Raw genomic sequence first — 23411 nt, 5'->3', positions numbered from 1 at the left:
AACTTCACCCACTGCCCATGACAGCAGGTAAAAGCGGGTCGGATCCTCCATACCCAGCATGCACTGCAGTTTCCTTAGGCAGGGGCCATATTCACAGAGCCGAATGCGCCACGGCTGCGCAGTCTGCGTGAGGGAGAGGTTACGGGGGGTCTCTGTGGGGAACTGTGACTCTCCGCCACCATGAGGCAGGCCGGGCGGCTCAGTATCCTTTGCTGCCTCGTCCCTCCCCCTCAACCCCTCTCTGACCCGGGGCTGTGAGCCCGGGCTGCTGTTGGGCATAGGGGCACCAGTTTAATAATACTGCGTAGGGCCCCATAAATTCCAAGGATGGCCCTGGAGGGAGGGGATGCTATATTAAGCAAAGGCCTTTCTCCTCCTAGAATAATGAACGGCTGGTATTCATGGAAACTGCCTCACAGGAAAGGAACTGGGCTGAAGGAATTTTGGGTGTTTTCTACTTAAGACTTGCTTTTGCCGCAACAGGTACGCAAAATATCAGGCAACTAACAAAAACTCACCCTCTTCACAACATGATGGTGTGCCCTAGCCCTTGTGAGCAATCCCATAAGTAAGTCCCTACCAAAATCATGGCGGTGAAAAATGTGTCATGGACCATGAAATCAGACCTCCTGTAAAACTGAGCTATTGGAGGGGAGGGACAGGGCTGGGGGGGGGCCCTAGCTGCGGGCTCCTACCATGCCCCTAACGCCAGTTTCTAGTCCCCTCTGGGCTGGGGAGGGTCAGGACTTACTCGTCCCCTGCACAGTTGCTCTGGGGTGGACATCAGCCCCACCTCCAGGTCCCTATGCTGGCTGTAGGAATTGCCAGGGCTGGGCAGTAGCCCCAGAGCTTCCTGCAGCTGCGGCAGATTCGCAGAGGTGGAGGTGGGGCTGATAGCCCCCTGTGCTGCTGGGAGCACCCCAGCTGCGGCTCCTAGCTGTTAGTCCTGGTTGGGCTGGGAAGGGGCAGGACTTCCTTTTCCCCTGCACAGCCATGCTCAAGGGAAGATCAGTCCCACCTCTGGGTATCTACTCGCAGGAGGTTGCTGGAGGTAGAGTGCTGAAGTGAGGGTGGCAATCCCACAACCCCCCTAGAACAGCTTTGCAATCCCCGCGCCCCCCGACCATCTTTTGGGTTAAAACCCTCATAGTCACAGGACCTGAAATTTCAGATATAAACATCTGAATACATGAAACTGACTAATTTTCAAATCCTACAGCTGTGAAATTGACCAGAATGGACCTTGAATTAGGTAGGGCTCTACCCATAAACATTCATCTGTCCACACACTGCTCCCTACTCTCTTGTTATTCCCCCTTATTAGATCTAATTTATTTCATAAGCCTCTCTAGGGTGCAGTCAGGTCTATCTCTGTCGGGTGCAGCCAGAAAGTGTGATCCTGGCAGTGTGACACAGAGCACTGTGAAATAACATTTCCTCCTGACACAGGAGGCCAGCTCGGGAAGCGCTTTGGGTAACACCGAAAGGCTGGAAAGCGAATGTTTTGTTGCTATGTAGCAGCACCAACAGCTGGCAGGGGAGGGGCAGGGCCTCTGCCATACAATGCTCGCACCCCTGTACTCAGGGAGGCGGGTTTCACATGCAAGCCTGGCACGGCGCTGCCTGATGTCACCGAGGGAAACAAAAACACAGCCACAGGCCTCCCGGGACGATGCATGCAGCACGGCCGCAAAGCGCGAGGGTTTGTAGTTAAGGCTATAAGGGTTTGGGATGAACAGCAGTATCCCCCCGGGAAGAGGGGGGGGGGGGCTCTTTGCTTAATCACAGTGTTTTTGAGGGTGAGGGGCAGGGGTGGGGGTGGGGAGCGAGATCACACAGCATGAAACTGTTGTCAAAGAAGGGGGGAGGGTCAACCTGGGATTAAGTCAACGTTGTGTGGCCATCCCATCCTTCTCTGTGTTACAAACCTGCCCCCCTGTCTCCTTGCCCCCCCCCCCACACACATCCATTTATAGCTCATTACCATTGTTTTGCACTTGGTAATTTATTGCTTTGGCTCATCAGGCACAAAGACATTGCTCCATGGTTCCCCCCCCCCACCCCCCTGTCCAGTATGCTAGATCATTAACAGAAATAGACCAGTCCACAGCCTGCCCTCTGTTTAGGTTGCCAACTTTCTACTTGTACAAAACCGAACACTCTTGCCCTGCCCACGCCCTCCTCTGAGGCCCTGACCCCCTCTCACTCCATTCCCCCCCCCCCCCACGTTGCTCGCTGTCTCTCCACCCTCACTCTCTCATTTTCAACAGGCTGGTTCGGGGGGGGGGCGGGGTGAGCTCCAGCTGCAGGGTGCAGAGTCTGGAGTGGGGCCGGGGATGAAGGGTTTGGATGTAGGAGAGTGCTTTGGGCTGGGACTGAGAGGTTCGGCAGGTGGGAGAGGGATCAGGGCTGGGGCAGAGGGGTTCAGGGGTGCAGGCTCTGGGCGGTGGTTACCTCAAGCAGCTCCCTGAAGCAGCAGCATATCCCCCCTCTGGCTCCTATGTGGCGGTGCAGCCAGGTTATTCTGCGTGCTGTCCTGTCCACAGGTGCCGCCCCCCACAGCTCCCATTAGCCACAGTTCCCAACCAATGGGAGCTGCAGAGCTAGCACGCGGGGGTGGGGGGGCAGCATGCAGAATCCCCTGGCTGCCCCTTCATGTAGAGCTGTAGGGAGGACATGACACGGCTTTCATGAGCCATGGCAGGCAGGGAGCCTGCCTTAGCCCCACTGTGCTGCTGACTGGCCTTTTAATGGTCCAGTCAGCAGTGCTGACCAGAGCCGCCAGGGTCCCTTTTTGACCAGGCATTCCAGTTAAAAACCAGACGCTTGGCAACCCTACCTTTGTTATACCAGTGCGAGCCAGGACTCCTGTTAGGGTGGCTGCCTAGATTTCCTAATTTTTAGGAGTGGAGCCTACACGTGCTGATTTTCCTGCCCCCACCCCATCTCTCCTTCCCCCCATTTTTATTTCTTTTCTTCCTGTGTGGAAGATAAATCATCCAGAATGTCAACATTTTGTACACCATGTGGCTGATGGGCAGAGCTGACCTAGGGGGCTGTCATTCTGGAAGGTGTTCATGACTGTTCATGAGTGCTATCAGTCATTTTTGTTGTTTTGATCTATAGATGATTACAGAGTTGGTTAAATTTGATGGGTTTACTAACCAAGTATGGGGGGGCCCTATGGGTCCCCCATTTCCCCCTTCTGATTTTCCATCAAAATCAATACGGTTCTGCCCACTGATGGCTAGAACATTTCTTGGAATATTGGAATTGATCAGGGTGATGCTGTATGATGGAAATATGACCATTTATAGCATTAATATTGCCACTGTTAGACAATTGTAACAAAACATATCAGGTAAGGTGTCAATGGAAAAGTGATGATTCACTAAAGATGATTATCCATGTATCACCACTGTACCTGAAGTTATGAATAGTGGCTATATATCTATATCCCAAAAGCATTTGTTCCTAGGGTAACACCTATCAGGTAGAATCCACATTGAAGTCCAACAGCTTTGTGTTGATGGCCCCCCAAAGACAATTCTCTCTCTCACAGTGGGCCATAGAAGAACTGTCCAGCCCATCATGTCATCCTGTGGACACTTTAGCCTCCAAGTGGCCAGTGGCTGCCCCTGTGAGCCAGCAAGCGATGTAAGGGCACGTGGCCTGCTAATATGACATGGTTATGAGACCCTGGATTCCATCTTGTGCTTGTACTTTGCCATGAACTATGCTGGGGGTTTGTTTGGGATAGTAAAATTCCATCCACATGCAGAGGATATAAAAGACCCCTGAATCATCTCCATGGTGCCTCTTTCCTGCTCTGATTCTCTAGACTATGGACTTACAACTCTAAGGAGCATTCCAATCTCTGGACTGAGGGACAGTCCAATCTTTTGGAAGTTCCCGGCGACTTTACAAGTCAGCAGACTGTAACATCACAAGAACTTTGCAATGATTGTATATATATGATCTATTAACTATTTTAAACTCTCTTCTTTTTTCTTATAAATAAACCTTTAGCTTTAGTTACGAAAGGATTGGCAGCAGTGTGACTGTTGGGTAAGATCTGAGTTGACCTGGCTCTGTGACTGATCTCTTGAAATCAGAAGAACCCTTTGTTTGATGACCCTGGTTTTCAGTAACCATTCATCATAAAGTCTAGTGCCTGGGGTGAAATAAGGGCTGGGATGCCTTAGGAGACTGCATTTTTGACTTCTTGATAACCAGTGTGGTGAGACAGAAGTTTACATTTGTTACTGGCTTGTTACTGCCTTGCACCTAGTGTAGTCATTTACACTTGGACAAAGTGGGCATAAAGCACTGTCAACTCAGAGGTGTAGCATGTTACATCCACTTTGTCCAAGTGTAAATGACTACACTGTGTAGTCATTTACACAGTGTGCCAGACGCTGAAGAATCTGACTTCCTCTGCCTAGTTTGGTCTGGGCAATCTCCACCCCAGTTCAGGATCAGCTACAGCAATTGTACTGTTGGCACAGCTCTGCTGGGAACTTTGACACCCCACATGGGCACTGAGAAGCTTAGCTCACTCCTCCACAAGGGTTATGAAGTTGCTTCTAATTTGCAAAAGGATGTAGAGTTATAAAATGTGTTTCTTCACTTAGAACCAGAAATAAAGCAAGCCTCTTACTGCAGTAGAACCTCAGAGTTATGTTTGGCCAGCTTCATTAAGGTGACACTGAACGAGTTCACAAGAGGCAATATGTGTGATGTTTCTCCTACAGCCCCATAAAATTCATCAGGCGAAAGAAAGGAAAGAGTAACAGCTTCTTACTATGATTTCAGAGGCCACATTTGTTCCAACATGAAGCAAAATGGATTTTAGCACCCCAATGTATTAAAGAATCAAACTTTTATGGGCCACAGCTGTGCATGTCAGAGAGAGAAAGCATTAATGGAACAGTAACAACACAGAGATAGACATGGTTGAAGCTGAAAGCACTTTCATGCCACAGCTATTAAAATAAGCAGAGAATAATACAAGCTAAATGTAATGTCTCAACTGAAGAGCTGAGGAAGAGGAAGCCCTGAACTATTACGAGCATTAGACAGTACATTTCTGTGGCTGCAGTGGCAATGCTCAAGGTGCCTGGCTGATCTGTCAGGGAATCTGTTTTGCCTGGCAGAAGGGAAAGTTTTCAGTTCTCTGAATAATGATTATTACACTTTTCCTAGGGCAAGTCTACACTACAGCACTACATCGGTGCTGTAATTACTCAACCTCGGCGAGAAGCATAAGCTATGTTGGCGGGAGAACATCTCACACCCCTGAACAATGTAAGTTAGATCGACTTAAGCAGTAGTGTAGACCTGCCCCTAGTCTCCCCTGAACCAACTTATGGAGAATGACAGAACAGATAGGCATCTCACTGAGCACAGAACCTATCTTGTCAACTGCTTTTATTTGAAATTCAATAGATCTGAGACATAATGGCAAAACCACAATGGGTTGTCTAATCAGTGGGATTTAGAGCTGAGAGGAAGCTGGGGAATAAATAAACTGCATGTAAATAAAACTGCAGATAACACTAAAGATGAAATCCTGAGTTCAATAAAGACCTTTTGCCATTAACTTCAGTGGAGACAAGTTTTCACATTATATTTGGAGGGCCTTCAAATGGCAGTGAGAACAGAGAAATAATGCAGGAAAACTAGACATATTCAGGACATGAGCAGGAAATACAAAAACAAGACTAAAGGGAGAAAAGCAAACTAATGCATTTGGGGGGAATAATCCAAAACACACCCAATGGGAGAGAGAGAAACCTGAGAAGTAGTAATGCTAAAAGAGGCTCAAGGGGAGGAACACAGTGTAGGGCACTAGCCATGAGTTTGCAATGCGATTTGTAGGGCCCTACTAAATTCATGGCTCATTGTGGTCAATTTAACAGTTTCAGATGTTCACATCTGAAATTTCACAGTGTTATAACCGTAGGGGTTCCGACCCAAAAAAGGGTTATGGGGGGCGGGTGTGTGTGTGACGGGATTCCCACCCTTACCTCTGCATTGCTGCTGGCAGCAGAGCTCCCTTCAGAGCTGGGCAGCTGGAGAGCGGTGGCTGCTAGCTGGGGGCCCAGCTCTACAGCCAGTGCTGGTGCCAGCAGCAGAACACAAGTGAGGGTCGCAGGGTCTCGGGGGCCATCACTTTGGAGGGGGAAGGGTTGGGCAGGTGGGCAACCGCCCAGTGCCCCATGGTCAGGGGGACATCGTGGTCCTCCCACCCCAGCCAGCCCAAGGCCCCTTTAGCCCCCAAGTGCTAGGCCCAGAGCCGGGGAGGGGAAGGGCAGTGAGTGCCCCAGCTGGGGGCTCCTACCATGGGCCGGGCTCCAGCTGCTAGTTCTGACAGAGCTGGGGAAGGATGGGACTTCCTCTGCAGGGACTGTTCCCAGAGCCGGGTTAGATCCACCTCCGGGAACGTCCTCTGGCAGAGCTGGATTAAGATATCCTGGGGCTCTGGGCTAGAGAAAGGCAGGGCCCCTCTCCACCCCTTCTGCCTGTGACCCCACCTCCGTTCTGCCCCTTCCACCTGTGGTCCCATCCACAGCCCCACCCCTTTCTGCCTCTTCCCCGGGGTGCCCCGGTTCCACCCAGGGTCCCCCCCATTCTGCCCTCCCCACTGCAGCCCTGTTTGCTCCTTTCTGCTCCCCGCCCCACTGTGGCCCCAAGTCCGGAGAAGCTCTGTCCTCGTCAAGGCCCGCAGCAGGGAGTGAGACCGCCTCCAGTCCCAGGGCCACAGAGGGGGTTCTGGTGCTAGGGCTTTCCCTGCCACTCCTGTGCTTCTGCGAGGGACCAGGGTGAGGCTGCTGGGGCTTCACCACACCCACCCACACGGTGCTTCAGCTGGAGAGTGGGATCAGGCATGGGGGCTTCCCCTGGCACCCTGTGGCTTCTGCCAGGGATGGGGTTGGGGGCCACTGGACTAAGTTCCCTCTAAGCTGTGCAGCCAGGATTAAGTGCTGTGCAGGCGCTCAGGGCTGCAGTGGGGAGAGATGGCTCTCCCCAAGCCCTGGACCTGCCACAGCACCCCTCCCCCAGCCCTGACACAGACCCAGCCCAACCCCGGACCTGCCATGGCCGGGGAAAAGGAGCCCCTCCCTTGGCCCAGCCTGGACCTGCCACAGCTGGGGGAGAGGCGCCCCGCCCCTGACCCAGCCCAGCCCTGCCAGGGATGGGGGAGGGGTGCCTCTCCTCTCCAGCCCAGGTGCTGCTGTGGGGAGAGGGAGCTGGGCAGGGGAGAGTCCTCTCTCCCCACCACAGCCCTGGAGAGCCCCATGGCACCCCAAACCCCTCATTCCCAGCCCCAGCCCTGAGCCCACACCCTCAGCCAGAGTCCTCACGCCCCTGCACCCCAACCTTCTGCCCCAGCCCTGAGCCCCTCCCACACTTCAAATCCCTTGGCCCCCACCCCACCACCTGAATTTTATGTGCATCGATATGGAGCTGATGTGTGACACATCACCTCCATATTGGTGCACATAACAAAATTCTTTCCACACGTGGGTGGGAAAAATTAGAGGGAACACTGTCGCTGGGGGGCTTCCTTCATCCTGCAGATTCTGCTGGGGATGGGGTTGGGGACTGCTGGGGTGGAGGGAGCCTACCCTGTCCCACGGCTTCTGACGAGGTCGAGGGCTGCTGTGGGGGCCTTCCACTGCCCTGCCCCCCTGGTCCTGCTGCCACAGAGCAGGGTTGGGGCACGAGGGCTTCCCCCGCTCGGCATCCAGGACTCCGGGCTTCCAAATCCTGGCCGCAGATTTTTTCTGGGGTCCCTGGGCATGGGCCCCATAGGCCCAGTGGCTAATCCACCACTGTCCCTTGGCTGCAGGAAGCTCCATGTCTGCGCTGCCTTCAGAGCTGGGCTTCCAGCCAGGAGCCACAGAGCTTCCTGCAGCCAGGGAATGTTCCTGGAGGTGGGTCTGATCTGGTCCTGGGAGTGGCCACTGCAGGGGAAGAGGAAGTCCCGTCCCTCCCCAGTCCCACAGGTGCTAGCAGCAGGAGGTCAGCACACAGTAGGAGTGCCCTATCCCTACAATAGCCAGATTTCATGATCCATGAGGCATTTTTTCATGGGCATGAATTTGGTAGGGCCCTAGTGATGTGGCAGTAAAAATCCTCAATATAATTTTGCCTGCTAATGTGATTGCACCTGGGATGCTGCATTCAATTCAGGGCAGAAATTTACTAGAATGATAAGTGACAACCTGGAGCAAGTTCAGAGAAGAGCAACCAGAATGGTTAGGGGCCTGAAGGGGCTGTCTTGAGGAAAATTAAGAGTAAATTGTGTCTAGCTTAGCTCAATAATGATGAAGTGGTGCCATGGTAACAGATATCCAAAAGCTGTAAATTCCAAGAAGGCAGAGGAATTCTTTAGGCTGGCACGGGCGGGAGGAGGTGGTGTTATAACAGGAGTAATAAAATAAAATGAAGAGAAAGAAAACTGAGCCTTAATATCAGGAAAGGCCTCCTAACAGGAGCCAGGATCTTCCTCCCCTGCAGAAATACTTGCAGATGGAGATCTAGGTGGAGGATCAGAGCAGAAAAATCTGCTTCCCCCTCACAAAATTTTCCTCAAATGATTCAATAGGGGTTGGCCCCAGGCATTATAGGTAGCAGTTCTGCCCCAAAAGCCAGATGAAATCCCAGGGGATGGAGAATAGGCCCTCTATATAAAAGCAGAAAGCTTTGCGGGGGAGGATGCTATGTCTCTTCTCAGCTTTAATGGAGCCCTGTTGCCAGGACTGACTACCCCTTAGGGGTTTTCTTCATGCAAGGATTATCCCAGCATGGAAGGGATTAGGAACAAGTTAATGCAGTTCAGTTAATATAACAGTTGTGGAGTGGAGAAACCATAGAAGAACTGCACTGAGAGCAAATTAAGCACCACTGAGTGCTCTACAAGGACTTTCCAATGACCACAGCACAGGAGAGAGGAATCATTTCGAGATCCATGGCATTCAGGTACCTAGGTATTTCATATCATGTAACAGATTATATAGCCAAGACAGGCCTTTCCTATAGGTTCCTTCACATTGCTGTGAAAGAATATAGATTTTGGGTAGTCTGGATTTACTACATGTATTTAGTAGGTTACTAGGCTACCAAGGTAGATGGTGTGGACATAGCATAGTTAATTATTAATACAGATTTGTCTCCTCTTTCTAGAAGCGTCCATTACTTTACACATGATTCCTTCAACAAGAGCATGGAAAGAGATAAACAACAATTAAATGTGTCAAGATCTATACATACCACATTAAAGATAATCTGAGCACAACTCGTAAGTAACATGTCATCAGTACAAAAAAAGACCCAAATAGCAATCCAAAGTCTCTTCCTAAAAACAAGATAAAAGGTAACAATTTCCTATTTACAAGAAAATATTCCTTTAATTAACAACTCTAAAAAGCTATTCTCTTGGAGTCCATATAAAAATAATCATGTGTGAGAGTGTTTTCACATATATAATATGTTTTTTATATATATTTATGGCTTTACATGCTGAAATATTCTAGATTAAATGAGAAATATAAATGAGCTATTAATTCTTTTTCTCCACTTCCTCAGTTTTTACAGACTCTTCCCCTCCATCAGATAAGGAATCACTTCCATATTTCTTCACTTTGTTTTCCACTCTAGTGAGTCTCTGCTTTACTCTCAGTTGGGTTGAGTTGTATTCTGCCATGAGCCTAGCAAACCTAGTCTGTAGATTGTCCAGAGCGCTTTCAAGTCTTTCCACTTTTTCTTCCAAGTCTTTAGGGTCAGCTCCTGCTTTTGCTGCCTCCTCATCTATTAAATTGTCCTTCATCAGAATTTGCCGCCCTTTCTCTTCCAATGCCTTTTTGGCATCAGGATATTCAGTGAGGGCTTCCATCAAATCATCTTTGGACAAACAGAATAGATCGGAATAACCAATGCTCCTGATGTTGGCTGTCCTCCTGTTACCAGATTTGCTACCTTTGATGTTTAAGATGCTGATTTCACCAAAGTAGCTGCCATCGCTTAGGACAACAAACTGTGTTATGCCATCATCTGCCACCACAGCCAACTTCCCCTCCTTAATGATGTACATTTCTCTCCCAATATCCCCCTTTTTGCATATATAATCTCCAGGACTAAAGACTGTAGGTCTCAGCTTCAGCACCAGCTCAATAAGAAGCCCAGCTTCACAATCCTGGAAGATACGCACTTTCTTTAGCGTGTCCAGATGGACGTTGATAGCAATTTCAGCCTTAAGTTTGTCAGGCAGGTTTTTAAGAACTTCCTTCTCATCTACTGTTTTCTTGTTGGTCCAGAGGTAATCAAACCATTTAATGACCCTGGCCTCCAAATCCTTTGTCACCTTTCGGAAATGCATATACTGTTTTATGGAATCAACTTTGGCCTGGAACTCTGCCCTGGAGGCATTCATGTTTGAAATCATAGATCCTACGTTACCGACAATGGTAGCAAAGATCAGCACACCCACCAAGAAGTCAATGACCACAAAGAGATACTCTTCATCTTTCACCGGAGGCGGAGTTTCTCCAATTGTCGTCAGTGTCAGTGTTGACCAATACAAACAGTAAATATACTTTCTGGACAGACGTCCATATTCTGGATGGGTCACATTGGGATAGACCCAGGAGTCAGTTCCAAACCCAATAAGCTTTGAAATTGCAAAATATATACATGCATTCCAGTGGATGATGATAAGAATGTACAAGACAAGATTTCCAATCCGAAACATATTTGGATAGTTTGTCCTGGTTTCTGTGCGGTCAAAAAACTCAAATAGCCTGGCAAACCTCAGCAAGCGGTTAAACCGTAGTTCAGGGTAATTAAACCCTAGTTTTAAATATGCCAGGTCTGTTGGTAACAGAGAGAGCATATCCAATCTGAATTGTGCAGTTGTAGTGTAATGTTGTCTTAATTTCTTTTCATCTTGGACTAGTAAACCTTGTTCAAGAAAGCCTTAAAAGAATAAAAAAAACAACAGTTTTTTGTTAGAATACATTACAAAGCTGGGCCACAAACCTACAATTAGTCAGAAACAGCCAGCAGCATATGACTGAAGGATTCTTATTTGCTTGCAAATACTGAAGACATTATTACATTTTAAACTTATCATAATACATATGGACATTAGTGTACTTTCCATAGGTTTCTGGTATATTTCATAACAAGATATTGTATAAGCTTTATATTTAGTAGTAGTAGAAGAATTACAATAGCACAGAGTCCTCAACCATGACTGGGGCTCCACTGTGATAAGCATTCGATATACACTAAGAGACAGTACATGCCCCAAAGAGCTTACAGTATAAAGGCCCCCAAACTCACAGAGACAATCCTTTGGACCACTGAAACATGGAGCCCTAATGAAGTCAGTATAGCTCCATGTGGGTGTTGGTTCTATCTGTGCAGATCTCATTGCAGGATCAGGGTCCAAATAGATAAGCCACACCAGGAGTGGGAGCATTATTACTCCCTGATGTTCACAGCGATAAAGGACCAGATTCTGATACTCTTCCTCACGTTGAATAGCACTTTATTCCATGATTAGTCCCACTGAAGTCTATGGATTAAGATGCTCTTCAGTGTAAGGATAGCAAAATCAGTGTCTAAAGGTATGTCTACACTACAATTAGACAATTAGACACCCATGGCTGGACTTGCAGGGCTCATGCTAGGGGGCTGTTTAATTGCAGTGTAAACATTAGGGCTTGGACTGGGCTGGAGCCCAAGTTCTGGGACCCTCACCCCTCGCAGGACCCGATAGCCCATGATCCAGCCTGACCCTGAACATCTACACTGCAAATAAACAGCCCCATGAGGACAAGCCCCATGAGCCTGAGTCAGCTGGCATAGGCCAGTCACAGGTTTTTAATAGCAGTGTGGACACACCCTAAGCGACCTGCTCCAGGTCACACAGCAAGTCTGCGGCACAACTGGGAACTGCACTCTAGAAAGTTGCAATCTAGTGTTAGCCTTAACCACAAGACCAATACTCCTCTCCCGATTTAAGTGAATAACTTGGGCTTAGTGATGCAGACAAATACGTGACACAATATGAAAAAATAATCTATATTTTAAATATATTTATAGTACTTAAATATATAATATGAAATAGCTGATCAAATTCTGCTCCTTGGATACACAAAGGCCTCCCTTATTGACTTCAGCAGGAGCTTCCCACTTGTTTTCAATACTAAATGTACAAAGTTACATCAATATTAAGGTGTGGCTGCACAGTTAAAGATCACAAAAAGCCAGACAACCATTATGTTCCATCTGAAGTAATGCTTCAGACATGTTGTGCATCCAGTTTGTTTTATGGTATACAACATAAACAATAAGATATTAAGCTAAACATTTAAGCAGGAAAATAAGGAACTAGACACTACTATGTATGTGTAACATGGCTAAGCTCACATTCCTCTAGTAACCTCAACTTTTGTATTTTCTGACTTCTTATGATTTTAACTGCTCTAACTGAATGTGGCCTGAATGTAGTTTTTGTGTTTAATTTTCACAGTTTTGTTTGAAGAAAAGAGAAAGACATTGACCCTGTTTTAATCAGCCCCAGTTAGTTTTTGAAGCTCACGATAATTGAGGTGAAGAGGCACGGTAGGGGGTTAACCCTCTTATTGTTGGGCAGCTTTCTGCATGGCTGGGTTACAGAGCAGCAGCATGTCTCCTTTATGCTGTGATGGCTGTATCTTTGCAATAAAAAAGGATGGAAATTGATCCTGCAAACACATGCTTAACTTTATTCATGTGACTAATTCCACTGACTTCAGTGGGACTACTCACATGTGTAATCGTCTGTAGGATCAGGGCTTTAAGGTTGTCAAATGAAATCTTAGAATACGCAGCATATAGTAGAATGCAACCAATATTTAGTGAGACCCTAACATAACAGCATAGATTTTTTTTTTTTTAATTATCCGTGATTTTCTTCTTGTACCAAAGATTAAGGTGGGGTGGTGTTTTTCTTTTTGGGGAGATGACTTTTTTTTTGTTTGTGTTTCAGTGAGACATTTACAATCTCTCAAAAAAATTATGAGTGAAAAAAAGAGCCAGTCATGGAAACTACTGGGTTGACATTTGGTCCATTAAAGTATACGTGAGATAGTCTTGATGTTGGTAATTTGAGTGACATCATTTGAAGATGGCTTTATGTAACTTTTTAAATGAAATCTTAATTAAAATTAATGCTCTAACCAGTCAGGGAAGATTTATTTATTTCCTACAGACCTTACAGAGCACTGGTCTGGGACTCAGGAGACCTGCCACTGGCCTGCTGGGTGACCTCAGTTAGGTCACTTTGCCTTTCATTGTCTCAGTTTCCCATCTGTAAAATGGAGATAAATGATACTGACCTTTGTAAAGTTCTGTGAAATCTACTGATGAAAAGTGTTATATAAAAGAGTTACGTATTATTATTACTCTCTGAACAACCAGTGCCAACTAGACTATTACAATGATTTACTGAGCATTTTCTACCAAAAATAAACACTTATAGATTCACACAGTCTAAGGCCAGAAGGGACCACTGTGATCATTTAGTTTGACCTCCCGTCTAGCACAGGCCATAGAACTTCCTCACAATAATTCCTACAGCAGATCTTTTAGAAAAATATCCAACCCTGATTTAAGAATAGACAGTGATGGTGAATCCACCACAACCCTTGGTAAATTGTTCCAGTGATTAATTACTCTTACGGTTAAAAATTTACACCTTATCTCCAATATCCAGCCATTGGATTGTGTTATACCTTTCTCTGCTCAATTGAACAGCCCATTATTAAATATTTGTTCCCCATGCAGATATTTATTGGGCGTAAATGTGCATAAATGTAGTACGTCAATGTGATTCAGTTGTGGGTTTAAACACAATTATATCCCCCCTTCCTCCAAATACCCAACCAGCCAACGAGAAGTCAGGCCCAGATCATCAAAGGTACATAGCTGCCTAACTCCCAAACAATAGGAGTTAGGTGCCTAAATACCTTTGGTGATCTGGGCCTCAGTGTTTAGATACAATCAGTGGCCATGCTATAAGGTGCCTTAAGGTAATTATCTTACTTTATTGATTTTCTTCATGCAAAACCTGTATTTTGCAGATACTAATAAATATTTGACAAGACTCAATCCATGTAATATTCCCCTTTATTGGCTTCTTGCTCTTGGTTCATCTTTTGATCAGATCATTTATATATACAAATACTGACTTTTCTTTATACCAAAGATTACAGCAACATTTAAATTTTTAAGAAATATGAGAAAATGCAACCAACTTTAAAATCAGTGCAGTTGTGTACTGGGGAATGGGAGAACCTGAAAAGCCAGCTCTACTCTTACAGTAATAGGATTCCTCAGCAGTACAGCTGCAGGGCTATTTGTCAATTCTGAAAGACCTAGATTGCAATAGTGTTCCAAGGGGAACTACACACAATCAGAATCTAAGAAACACAGCTGAGTTGCGTAGTGGTTACTGAAGATGCAAGGAGAATACACATCCAGATGATTCCCAACTAGCCCCTGCAGGGGGAAAATCCTATTGATAGTACAGCAACACCTTTCCTGTATAGCAGCTTTTGGAAGGTTTTAGAAATGTACAAGTCATTTCTTCACAGCAAAGAGGATCACGTGCGAGGATCAGGGGATCTCCTCTTCTACTACACTGCACAATTGGCTACGTGCATTATGAATGATCAGATACCGGGTGCAGTGGGAGACAGGAGTACATGGGCCAGTGATCTGACCAGATAGGATAGTCTTATACACCTAATAAAAATATTGCTTGAGTCCCCTTGCAGTAAATTAGTGGTGCACACAGCAGCATTTTTTCAGCCCTTTTCATAGAAGGGTAATTCCTGTCTGTTAGGAATCTGCCACTACAGTGATCTGTAAAGCAGCCGCTGAAGTATTTGAGCTAAAAGGTTGTTATTGTTAGTACCATTTATATTTCAAACACGGGTCTTGGGTTGAGCGATGAGGAGTCTGTCTATCCATTATAAATCACCACAAAGTAACGTATTAAGTCTGAGTAGTTCAGGTTCAATCTGCCGGAAGTCGAAGTTATTTTAAATAATATTTATCACTTATATAGTACCGTCAAAGAACTGTACAGATGTTGACTGACTAATAGTCTCAACACCATCTGGGGTAAGTGGTTAAGCATTATTTCCCTTATCTCACAGACTGCTGAAATATGGCAGAGAGATGAATGGCTTCCAGTCTCACGTTGATTCCTCCAGACCACCCTGTTGTCCTCTCCTTGTCAGCTGTACTTTGAATTAACCACTCCGGTGCTCTCTAAAGTATGTTCCTCCTTCCATGGCCCTGCGCTCCTAGAATGGCCTTTTTCAATGACAGCACTTAAAAGAACACTTCCACATTCTACCACTTCACAGAAACCACTGCAGATGCCTGCACTGAAGTGACTAAATGACTCACAATAGCATTTCTGCAATCCCAACCCAGGACTGTTGAGTCAGCATTTTAGCTGTGGTTTGATAGCCTTACAATCCTAATCAGAATAGTCCCATGCAAAGTCTACGACTGCATTTGTATCCCTTGTGCAGTACTAATGAACTCCCATCTTCTCCTCAATTGTTAGAAATCACTGCAAAAGGGAATCTTTTGGGGTATGGTTGGCCTCTTGTGGAAATAAGGTGAAGCCAAATGAATCTAAGTCTTAAGGATATCTCAGATATCTATCTGAGATACACTGATTTGTTAAATAAGTTACTTGCTAAATTTAAACGATAAGGAGGCTACGAGTTTACTTTCTGCTGTGACTTGTTTAAAATGTCTCCCAAGGCAACAGCAGATTTTACCTCCCCCTGCAACGGTGGTCACCATTTTACTGATGTCATTTGCTTGGTTGCACACAACCGTTCTGGTTCCAAACCACTTCAAGAGGAAAGTTCTAAACAGAGGTTTTCACAGCACTTTTGCAGGCAAACTGGCTCCGTCACCTCATAGGATACTCTTTTTTACATAGAGAATAATTAGCCTGTAGAATTCATTGCCACAAACTATCATTAATGCCAAGACATTAGCAGGATTAAAAGACAGTACTCAACATTTATATAGATTAAAAAAAATCCACTATTATAGTATATAGGGTTGTTTTGTTTTTATTTAAATTTGGAAGGGAATAAATCAATCTCTAATTGAGGAGCGTTAGGAAAAGCTTTCCCTAAACACAGGTTATTCCATAATTTCCCACTTCAGAGTTTCCTGTGTTTTCTTCAGAAGCATAGAGTTTTGGATGCGGTTGGAGACAAGATGCTGAACTATATGGGCCACCGGCATACTGATCCAGTAGGGCATAACCCATGTTAGGTCTGAAAACAATGTAAAATTCTAAGAGGACTCACCTGTCCTGAATCTGACGAGCGTGTCCAGTATGTAGAGGATATCTGAGCTATAGTCCAAGACCAGCCATAATATAATATGCTTAGTTTGTAGCTCATCAAAACAGGCTCTACACAAACACAAAAGCATGGAAGATTTCACTCCTCTGGTACGAGCAGGCGCAGCGAGTACTGTATGTATATTCTAAAAGCATTTGAGCAACTGTTGCTGGCACTGCACAGGCTGTGGGCATCATGTCTGCACTGGAGTATCTGCTGTGAACTTAAATGTCGTGATTTAACATAATGGGATATTTCTGAAACCAAAGGTCTTACACGGCAAGGACAAATTTCACATATATACACATATCCCACACACATTACTCTGCATCAGCCCTCTCAGCACAGATCCTCAAGATCCCACATCACAGCATTAGATCTGCAAGCAGAGGAGGACTGTACAGAATTCATTCGGATCCCATCAAGTTAATTCCTGGATCAACTGGAAGAACGTTTGCTCCTGAGTGACACAGGGCACACCATCTCACATGCCTCCCAGAGGCTAAGTGATCTGACACATTGAGTCCCATTGTCCATTTCACATACTCCAGTAATATCTTCCTGCCATTAGAGGAAAAGCTATGTCGAAATTCCTCATACTAATTTTAAATGACTCTTCTCTGCCTACTCCCACATCTTGCTTGCCATCCCCCAGCCTATCTATCCCTGTATTGACTACCATAAGTTTCTCCATAAATGGTAACAATGCCTAGAGAAATGCACTGGCTTAGTGTTACCTTGTACTGTAGCCACTAGATGGCACACAGATGCCACTGCAGGCACAGATTTGGGAATGCTTGCTGCAAGTCAAAGACTTTTTAGGCAGAGACACAAAAATCATCAGGCCACAAATCTTATCTCATATAGAAGATGTATGAATGAACTATACAAAGGGGTTCTATGCAAAGTTACCCAAGAAATTTCATTGGGAAATAGAATGATCCAATGGGGAATTAACCAAAATTGGACACTTCTAAATGCTACCTTTAATGAGAAAATAAAACTGGAATAAAGTCCAGTAACTACCAGCCAGCCCCTCATCTGTAAGAGTAAAACTGCATCTTCTGCTATAACTGCCCCTGATGGCACCTAGCAAGTGGTCATCAAACTTCTGTCCCAGGAAGGAAGAGAACATTTCAATGACAGGCACTCTGGGCTCCGATGAAAATGCATAAAGCATGAAATGCACATTCTCAGCTTTTGTTTCACAAAAGCAGAGATTTAGAATTGAAAAAAAGAGAATGGAGGGGTCTTCTCAACCTATCATAGAATCACAGAAATGTAGGGCTGGAAGGGTCTTTGAGAGGGCATGTCCAGCCCCCTGGCCTAAGACAGGACCAAGTAAACCTAGACCATCCCTCACAGATGCTAAGACCATTAATGGTTCAGTATTTTCCAAGTCATGCCTGTCCCCAGCCTGGTCTCTTATGAAGGAATTAAATTCCACATTAAGCAATCTAATATAGTATCAGGATTGTTAGTCTTTTAAAGCTGCCTCAAAAAAGGGACACAAGGAGGGTGAGGTAATATCTTTTATTGGACCGACTCCTGTTGGTGAAAGAGACAAGAAGAAGAGCTGTGTGTGGCTCAAAAGCTTATTTCTCTCACCAACGGAAGCTGATATCACCAAAAGATAATACTTTATTTACCTGGTCTCTTTAATATCCTGGGACTGACAAGGCTACAACTACACTGCATAACGAAGAAACAGCTTTTAACAAGAATGCTATGTTTTTTGTACAAAATGAAAAAGAAAGAAAATGCATAATGGTGTGATGTGGTATAAAGGTTTTAACAGCATGAGTTTAGCAGTAAGTTCTGCAAGTAACTCCAAATGAACGCTGAGAAAATCTTGATAGTGCCCCATCCAGTGTGTGGAGGGGCACTTTTTTTTAAATACAGAAAAACTATTTTAAGAAAATACCTTAAATGTTATTGCTAATATTTTCAGCTCCCTCTGCCTGGAGCAACAGGCTTCGTTAGGATCATGAGTCCAAATATACAGACGTGGAGGGAGAAAAAAACACTTCAAAAATCACCTAAAATAGCATTTTTATACAGAATATCAGGATTTTAAGGCCCAGGGAATTTGGGGCCTTTTAGGCTAAAGGCACAGCAAGAATTTCTATCTTTCTGGAATTTCCTCTCATCACCAGTATAGAGCTCCTGTTCATAGCCATGATTGGTGGCAAAATTCTCCTAGCATAATCTGGTCACTGATGCAGTGCTCACTTGTTCTGCACCCCGAGAGAGAGGAGTAGAACTTTTATCTGGCTTGTTGGGCTATTTGTGGGAGGTGGAGGGTAATGGCAGCTGTTTTAATCCGTTCGGGGGGACAGATTAGTGAGCGGAGTGCAGGCAGTCCAAAGTACAGTACATGATATATGTATGGGACTCTTAATTTTATACCATAGATATCATTTCCACATATGTGATGTACATATGTAGGTGTGTATGTATATTATATACACGTACTTTAGAAGAACAGAAACCAGAATAAACGATTTGGAACAGATGTCTGACACATAACCCTAAACAATTAAAAAAAAGCGCATATCCTCAAGAAAACTAATTAGGGAATGAGCAATGCAGCAGCAGTAATGGGGAAGAAAAAGTCTGGGCACTATATTAAAATAAAAGAATCAGGTGGGCTTTTCCAGTTTCAGACATGCAGGCACCCTTTCTGCAGCCTAAAAGAACCATTAAATGTAAAATCCATACCTGCACACTAGCATACACCAGTTATAGAATACTGGTGTTGCGATTATGGTCAGCCACCTATAGTACAGGTTGCTTGAAGGATCAACCACAAAGATCTCCTTTTTCTTCCTGAAAAGTAAAACATGCAGAGGTACACTGGGGGAAATTATTTCCATAAGGAGGTCACGTTTTTGATCTCCAAGGCTGAACACCCTTCTAGTAGATCATAATGGTTGCAGCTCAGTTAATGACAAAGACATAGCACCAAAGGATGTGCCATTCTTGCCGACATCCCAGATATTACTCAGTACAGCAGCAGAAGCTTTTCTCATTTGAATCAGTCTATTCCTCCATGCCCAAATTCCATGGAAATCAAAAGGAACTAGAAAAATGTACACAGATGTCAAAATAACATATCTGAAACCCTTGCTATCATTAAAAACTCCAATTCTGCACATTCATAGTATGGGCGCCCTTCTTTTAAAACTGAAAATCAACCTATTTACCTTTCCCACCAGCCATGAATTTTTACCAATTTCTTCTAAAAGCCACAACAAAATTGTGATAACCCCGTTCCTTGCGTCAAAGAGGTCACTGCCTACTTTGCACTCTCAAAAGAATACTCCTTTCTCATATAAGTCAATCTCATTCTTTTCTCTTCTGGTTTGTTTCAAAGAACCTTAGACTTGTGTGAAAGGACAGACCCCACTGCACCCCACTGTGGGAGGTAGACAGAGCTTCCTCTAGAACAAAGTTTTGGTTAAGAGAGAAGAATCTATGTCCTGGGATCAGAAAGAATCCATCCAGAAGTGGCATTCTTCACTAGGGATACTACAGTAATATGGTACCTACAGCATACTCTACACACATCTGTGATGTATTCATTATACCACACCCCTCAAAACCAGCTTTCATTCTGAACACTCATTCTCTTTCCATCTTTTTTTCTTTACATGGCATTGAACTAAAGCCAACCCTGATCAATGGGAACAGAGTTTATAAATTGCTAATTAGGGAACAATTGTCTATTTACTTAACACAACTTTCCAAATGCACTGCTTGATGTAAGAAATCACAACCACATTGAAGTCAATAGAGTTGCTCCTGCTCACAGTAGGGTAAATAATGGAAAATATAACTGAAGATATTGAATTGGTCTGTAGTTGTATAAATATGTTTTTGTTCTGTGCCCCAACTTGACTCTATAGATATTATGAACCATGACCAAGCCTGTACAGACTTACAAAGGAGACTGCTGTTAACTAATACGGCCTGATAGAGAAGGCAATTTCTTGCCTTCTCACGTGATCAGAGATCATTTGAATTACCTTTACTGCTGAGTGTGAAGCAGGAGTGCCAGAATAGGGGGGGGGGGGGCTCAGAGGGCCATGGCCCCATCACTTTACCAGATGTAAGGATGAGCGATGGGGTGGAGAGGAGCGAGCAGGGGGCGGGTCTTGGGGGAAGAGGCAGGATGGGGGCGTGGCCTTGGGGGGAAGGGACAGCGCAAAGACGGGAGCTTGGTGAGAAAGACGGCATGGATACAGGGCCTTGGGAAAAAGGGGCAGTGTGGGGGAGGGGCCATGGTTTGGGTACTGGTGGCCCCTTCCCCCTTTTAGGGAGCTTCCACTACTCCTGGTCTGAAGTTAGTGCAACAAAGCATTAGGAAGGTGCCAAGGACAGGACTGTATGCGTGGGAAGATGCTGCAAGTTCCTTGAGCAGTTGCACAGTTTCAAATTTGGAAATTTATTATAGCTTTGACACAAGAACACCCCTGCGGCCTGGGGAAACACTGACTGTAGCAGGAGCCTTGCTCTGAAGACTTAACTACTCCATGTAAGGCTCTATGGTGCAGGAGGTGTGTTACAACCACACTTTCACTAGTAATACTTACTCCTCTTTTTTTTTATCGTCTTTTTTGTCGTCTTTTTTCTCCTCTTTCTTTTCCTCCTTTTTTTCTTCTTTTTTCTCCTCCTTAGCCTCTTTCTTTTCTTTATTCTTGCTGTGTAACATAGCGTATTATTTAGCAATGTTCCCAGTTTACCAGGCTAAGCTAGGCTAGAGGATGGAAGTTGAGGTGGGATAAAGGAGGCTACAGAGCTGGGTTTTGCTCCTACAGAAGAGGAGCGGGCAGGGGTTCTCAAGTAGGCCATCCACCCATTTGGTATAAATGGGACGTGTATTATATGGTCTACGCTCCAGAATTAACAGTAGCGTGGTACTAAATCATCTTGGCTGATTTTGAGAGAGATTAACCCATGCTTTATCAAGCAAGTAAATACAACAGTGTTTTCTTTGTTTATAGTGAAATGTTTCCCGTTTGCTTGACTCTTTAAAATTCAGGCAGTCAAAAACTTCTATTTCATGGCATTAGAACTTGAAATGGTTTGACAGTCTCAAGATTTGCTTGGTCCTTTGACATACTCTAACCCCAACAGCAGTGACTGCCTGTTTAAAGCTGTGATGGTGATTAAGTAAAAAGGGTCAGATCCTCCTCTCACACTTGTTTTGCACCTGTGTAACTCCAATTAAAATTACTCCTGACTGACACCAGTGCAAGAGGAGAGCCATAGCCAATGTTTGAACAAAGCCAACCAAAATGTGGAAACAAGCTTGTGCTGTCTATTCAGCACAGCAATGTTATTCAAAATCTGAACATGAAAGGTGAAGTTCTGACCTGCTAGAAGTAATAGGAATTTTGTCATTTATTTCAATGGGCCAGGTTTTCACCTCACATTTATTAATTGTTCCGTAGACAAATAAACGTAAATAAACAAATGACATTCTACCACTGCTATCTCTTCACATTGTTATTTCCTGACATTCAACAGCATAAGAGGTAGACCCAAGCTGCAAGGTTCTGGTCCAGATACAAACTGTTGTACAGTTCAGATCTGGGGCTCTGCTTCAGCCCAGTATAGAGGAAGCAACCAAAGTCTGGGGTTGTTCAAATCCAGGTTGTGGTGGTATGTCTCCATTTACCACAGAGACAAAGAAACCTTTTTCAGATTGGATGGAAATTATTTGCTAAAATTTTGCCACTACTTGATCTATCTTTAAATTTGGGGCCAAATTCTTTGTGTGTAAATGATGAAACTCCACTGAAGTTAATGGAACTGTATCAATTTATACCAACAAAGAATTTGCCCCCCAAAATTTCCACATACAATGTTGTATTTAAGATTCCCCCCCTCCCCGCCCCCCGAAGTAGACAGTGTCCCCATGCTTCAGTTAGGAAAGCATCAATATCCCTGACAGTTCAATGTAAATGGGCCCCTTGCAAGTCTAAAACTCTACATACAAGCTGTGGCTTGGGTGGCAGACATAACATTTTCCTCCCAGGGTGGCTGTCTGTTCCACTCTGATCTGCACACACTAGGAACTAGTCTACACTGGCAGCGCTTTTATGTGGCTTGTGTGGTCACCTCAGAGCACGGGGAGAGAGCTCTCCCAGTGCCCTAAAAAAAACACCCCACCTCCAAGAGCTTTACAGCGCCAAAATTTGCTGCACTCAGGGGGGTGTTTTTTCACATCCCTGAGCGAGAAAGTTGCAGAGCTGTAAATTGCCAGTGTGGACAAGCCCTAGTTCTGATTCTGCTCTCACACCAGTGTGAATCAGGAGTAAATTTATTCAAGTGAACTGAATCACTCCAGTGTGAAGCTAGAGTATACGAGAGCAGAATCACCTAACAGAGAGGCATGTAGAAAAATCCTACTTGCAGGATCTTAGCCAATGGGCACAGCAGGGAAAAATGCCATGAGCTCACATCACGTTTATTCACCACATGTTCTTGAGCATGTCTCTCACAGCAGAGAAAGCTTATGCTGTGCTTTGTAGGGTTACCTAAGAACATACCAATTTTAGCGAGATTACAGTATTTTAAGGGACAGGACGACAGTGTGAAGAGATATTCACTAATTTTAAGATAAGTGCAATTGACTTGGAAATAGGACTTACCCAATGGTAATAAACATGAGCCCTGATACTGCTACCACCACACCCCCACTGTGATGCAGCAGAGCAGTGTTATTTGGAAGACCCCTGCCTTATGCTGCTGGGGGGATTGAAAATCCTAAAACCATCCCTGTTTGCATTCTCCAAGAGGTTATTTTAAATGTTCACCAAACCAGGCTTAAGCATAGTCAACACACACAGTGAAACTTCACTGATGCCCATGAAAATCCAGGGAGCACAACTATAGGGCAAAACTAGCCTTTGTGTTGATTGTCTGACTAATCGAAAGGGCTCCTAAACATAAGGCCAATCAAATAAG

The 23411-nt window shown here is 44.9% G+C and overlaps 1 protein-coding gene and 1 long non-coding RNA gene across 6 annotated transcripts in view; one reads left to right on the top strand and one right to left on the bottom strand.

The window, feature by feature from the left end:
* The first annotated feature begins 1557 nt into the window (after positions 1–1557).
* Positions 1558–9394, top strand: LOC311526411. The gene is made up of 3 exons (XR_014713002.1): positions 1558–1702; positions 5206–5307; positions 9193–9394. It is a non-coding gene; the product is annotated as an uncharacterized lncRNA (long non-coding RNA).
* Positions 9395–9440: 46 nt separating this feature from the next.
* Positions 9441–23411, bottom strand: part of CNGA3 (cyclic nucleotide gated channel subunit alpha 3) — a 58597-nt gene continuing 44626 nt past the window's right edge. For 3 of the 5 annotated variants that reach the window (XM_084639368.1, XM_084639367.1, XM_084639370.1), the window contains 4 exons: positions 21032–21139; positions 19158–19265; positions 16401–16507; positions 9441–10980 (listed from right to left, as the gene is read on the bottom strand). In XM_084639368.1, the coding sequence (XP_084495494.1) occupies positions 9569–10980; positions 16401–16507; positions 19158–19265; positions 21032–21139 (1735 nt within the window). In that variant the 3' untranslated portion in view covers positions 9441–9568. The remainder of the gene's footprint in view (positions 10981–16400; positions 16508–19157; positions 19266–21031; positions 21140–23411) is intronic. The other 2 variants (XM_084639369.1, XM_084639371.1) reach the window with 1 other exon arrangement.

The sequence above is a fragment of the Lepidochelys olivacea genome, assembly GCF_965140295.1.
Source record: "Lepidochelys olivacea isolate rLepOli2 genome assembly, chromosome: 1".
Taxonomy (NCBI): Eukaryota; Metazoa; Chordata; order Testudines; family Cheloniidae; genus Lepidochelys; species Lepidochelys olivacea.
Note: the sequence above shows the minus strand (reverse complement) of the source record. Positions and strands in the feature narration are given on the sequence as shown.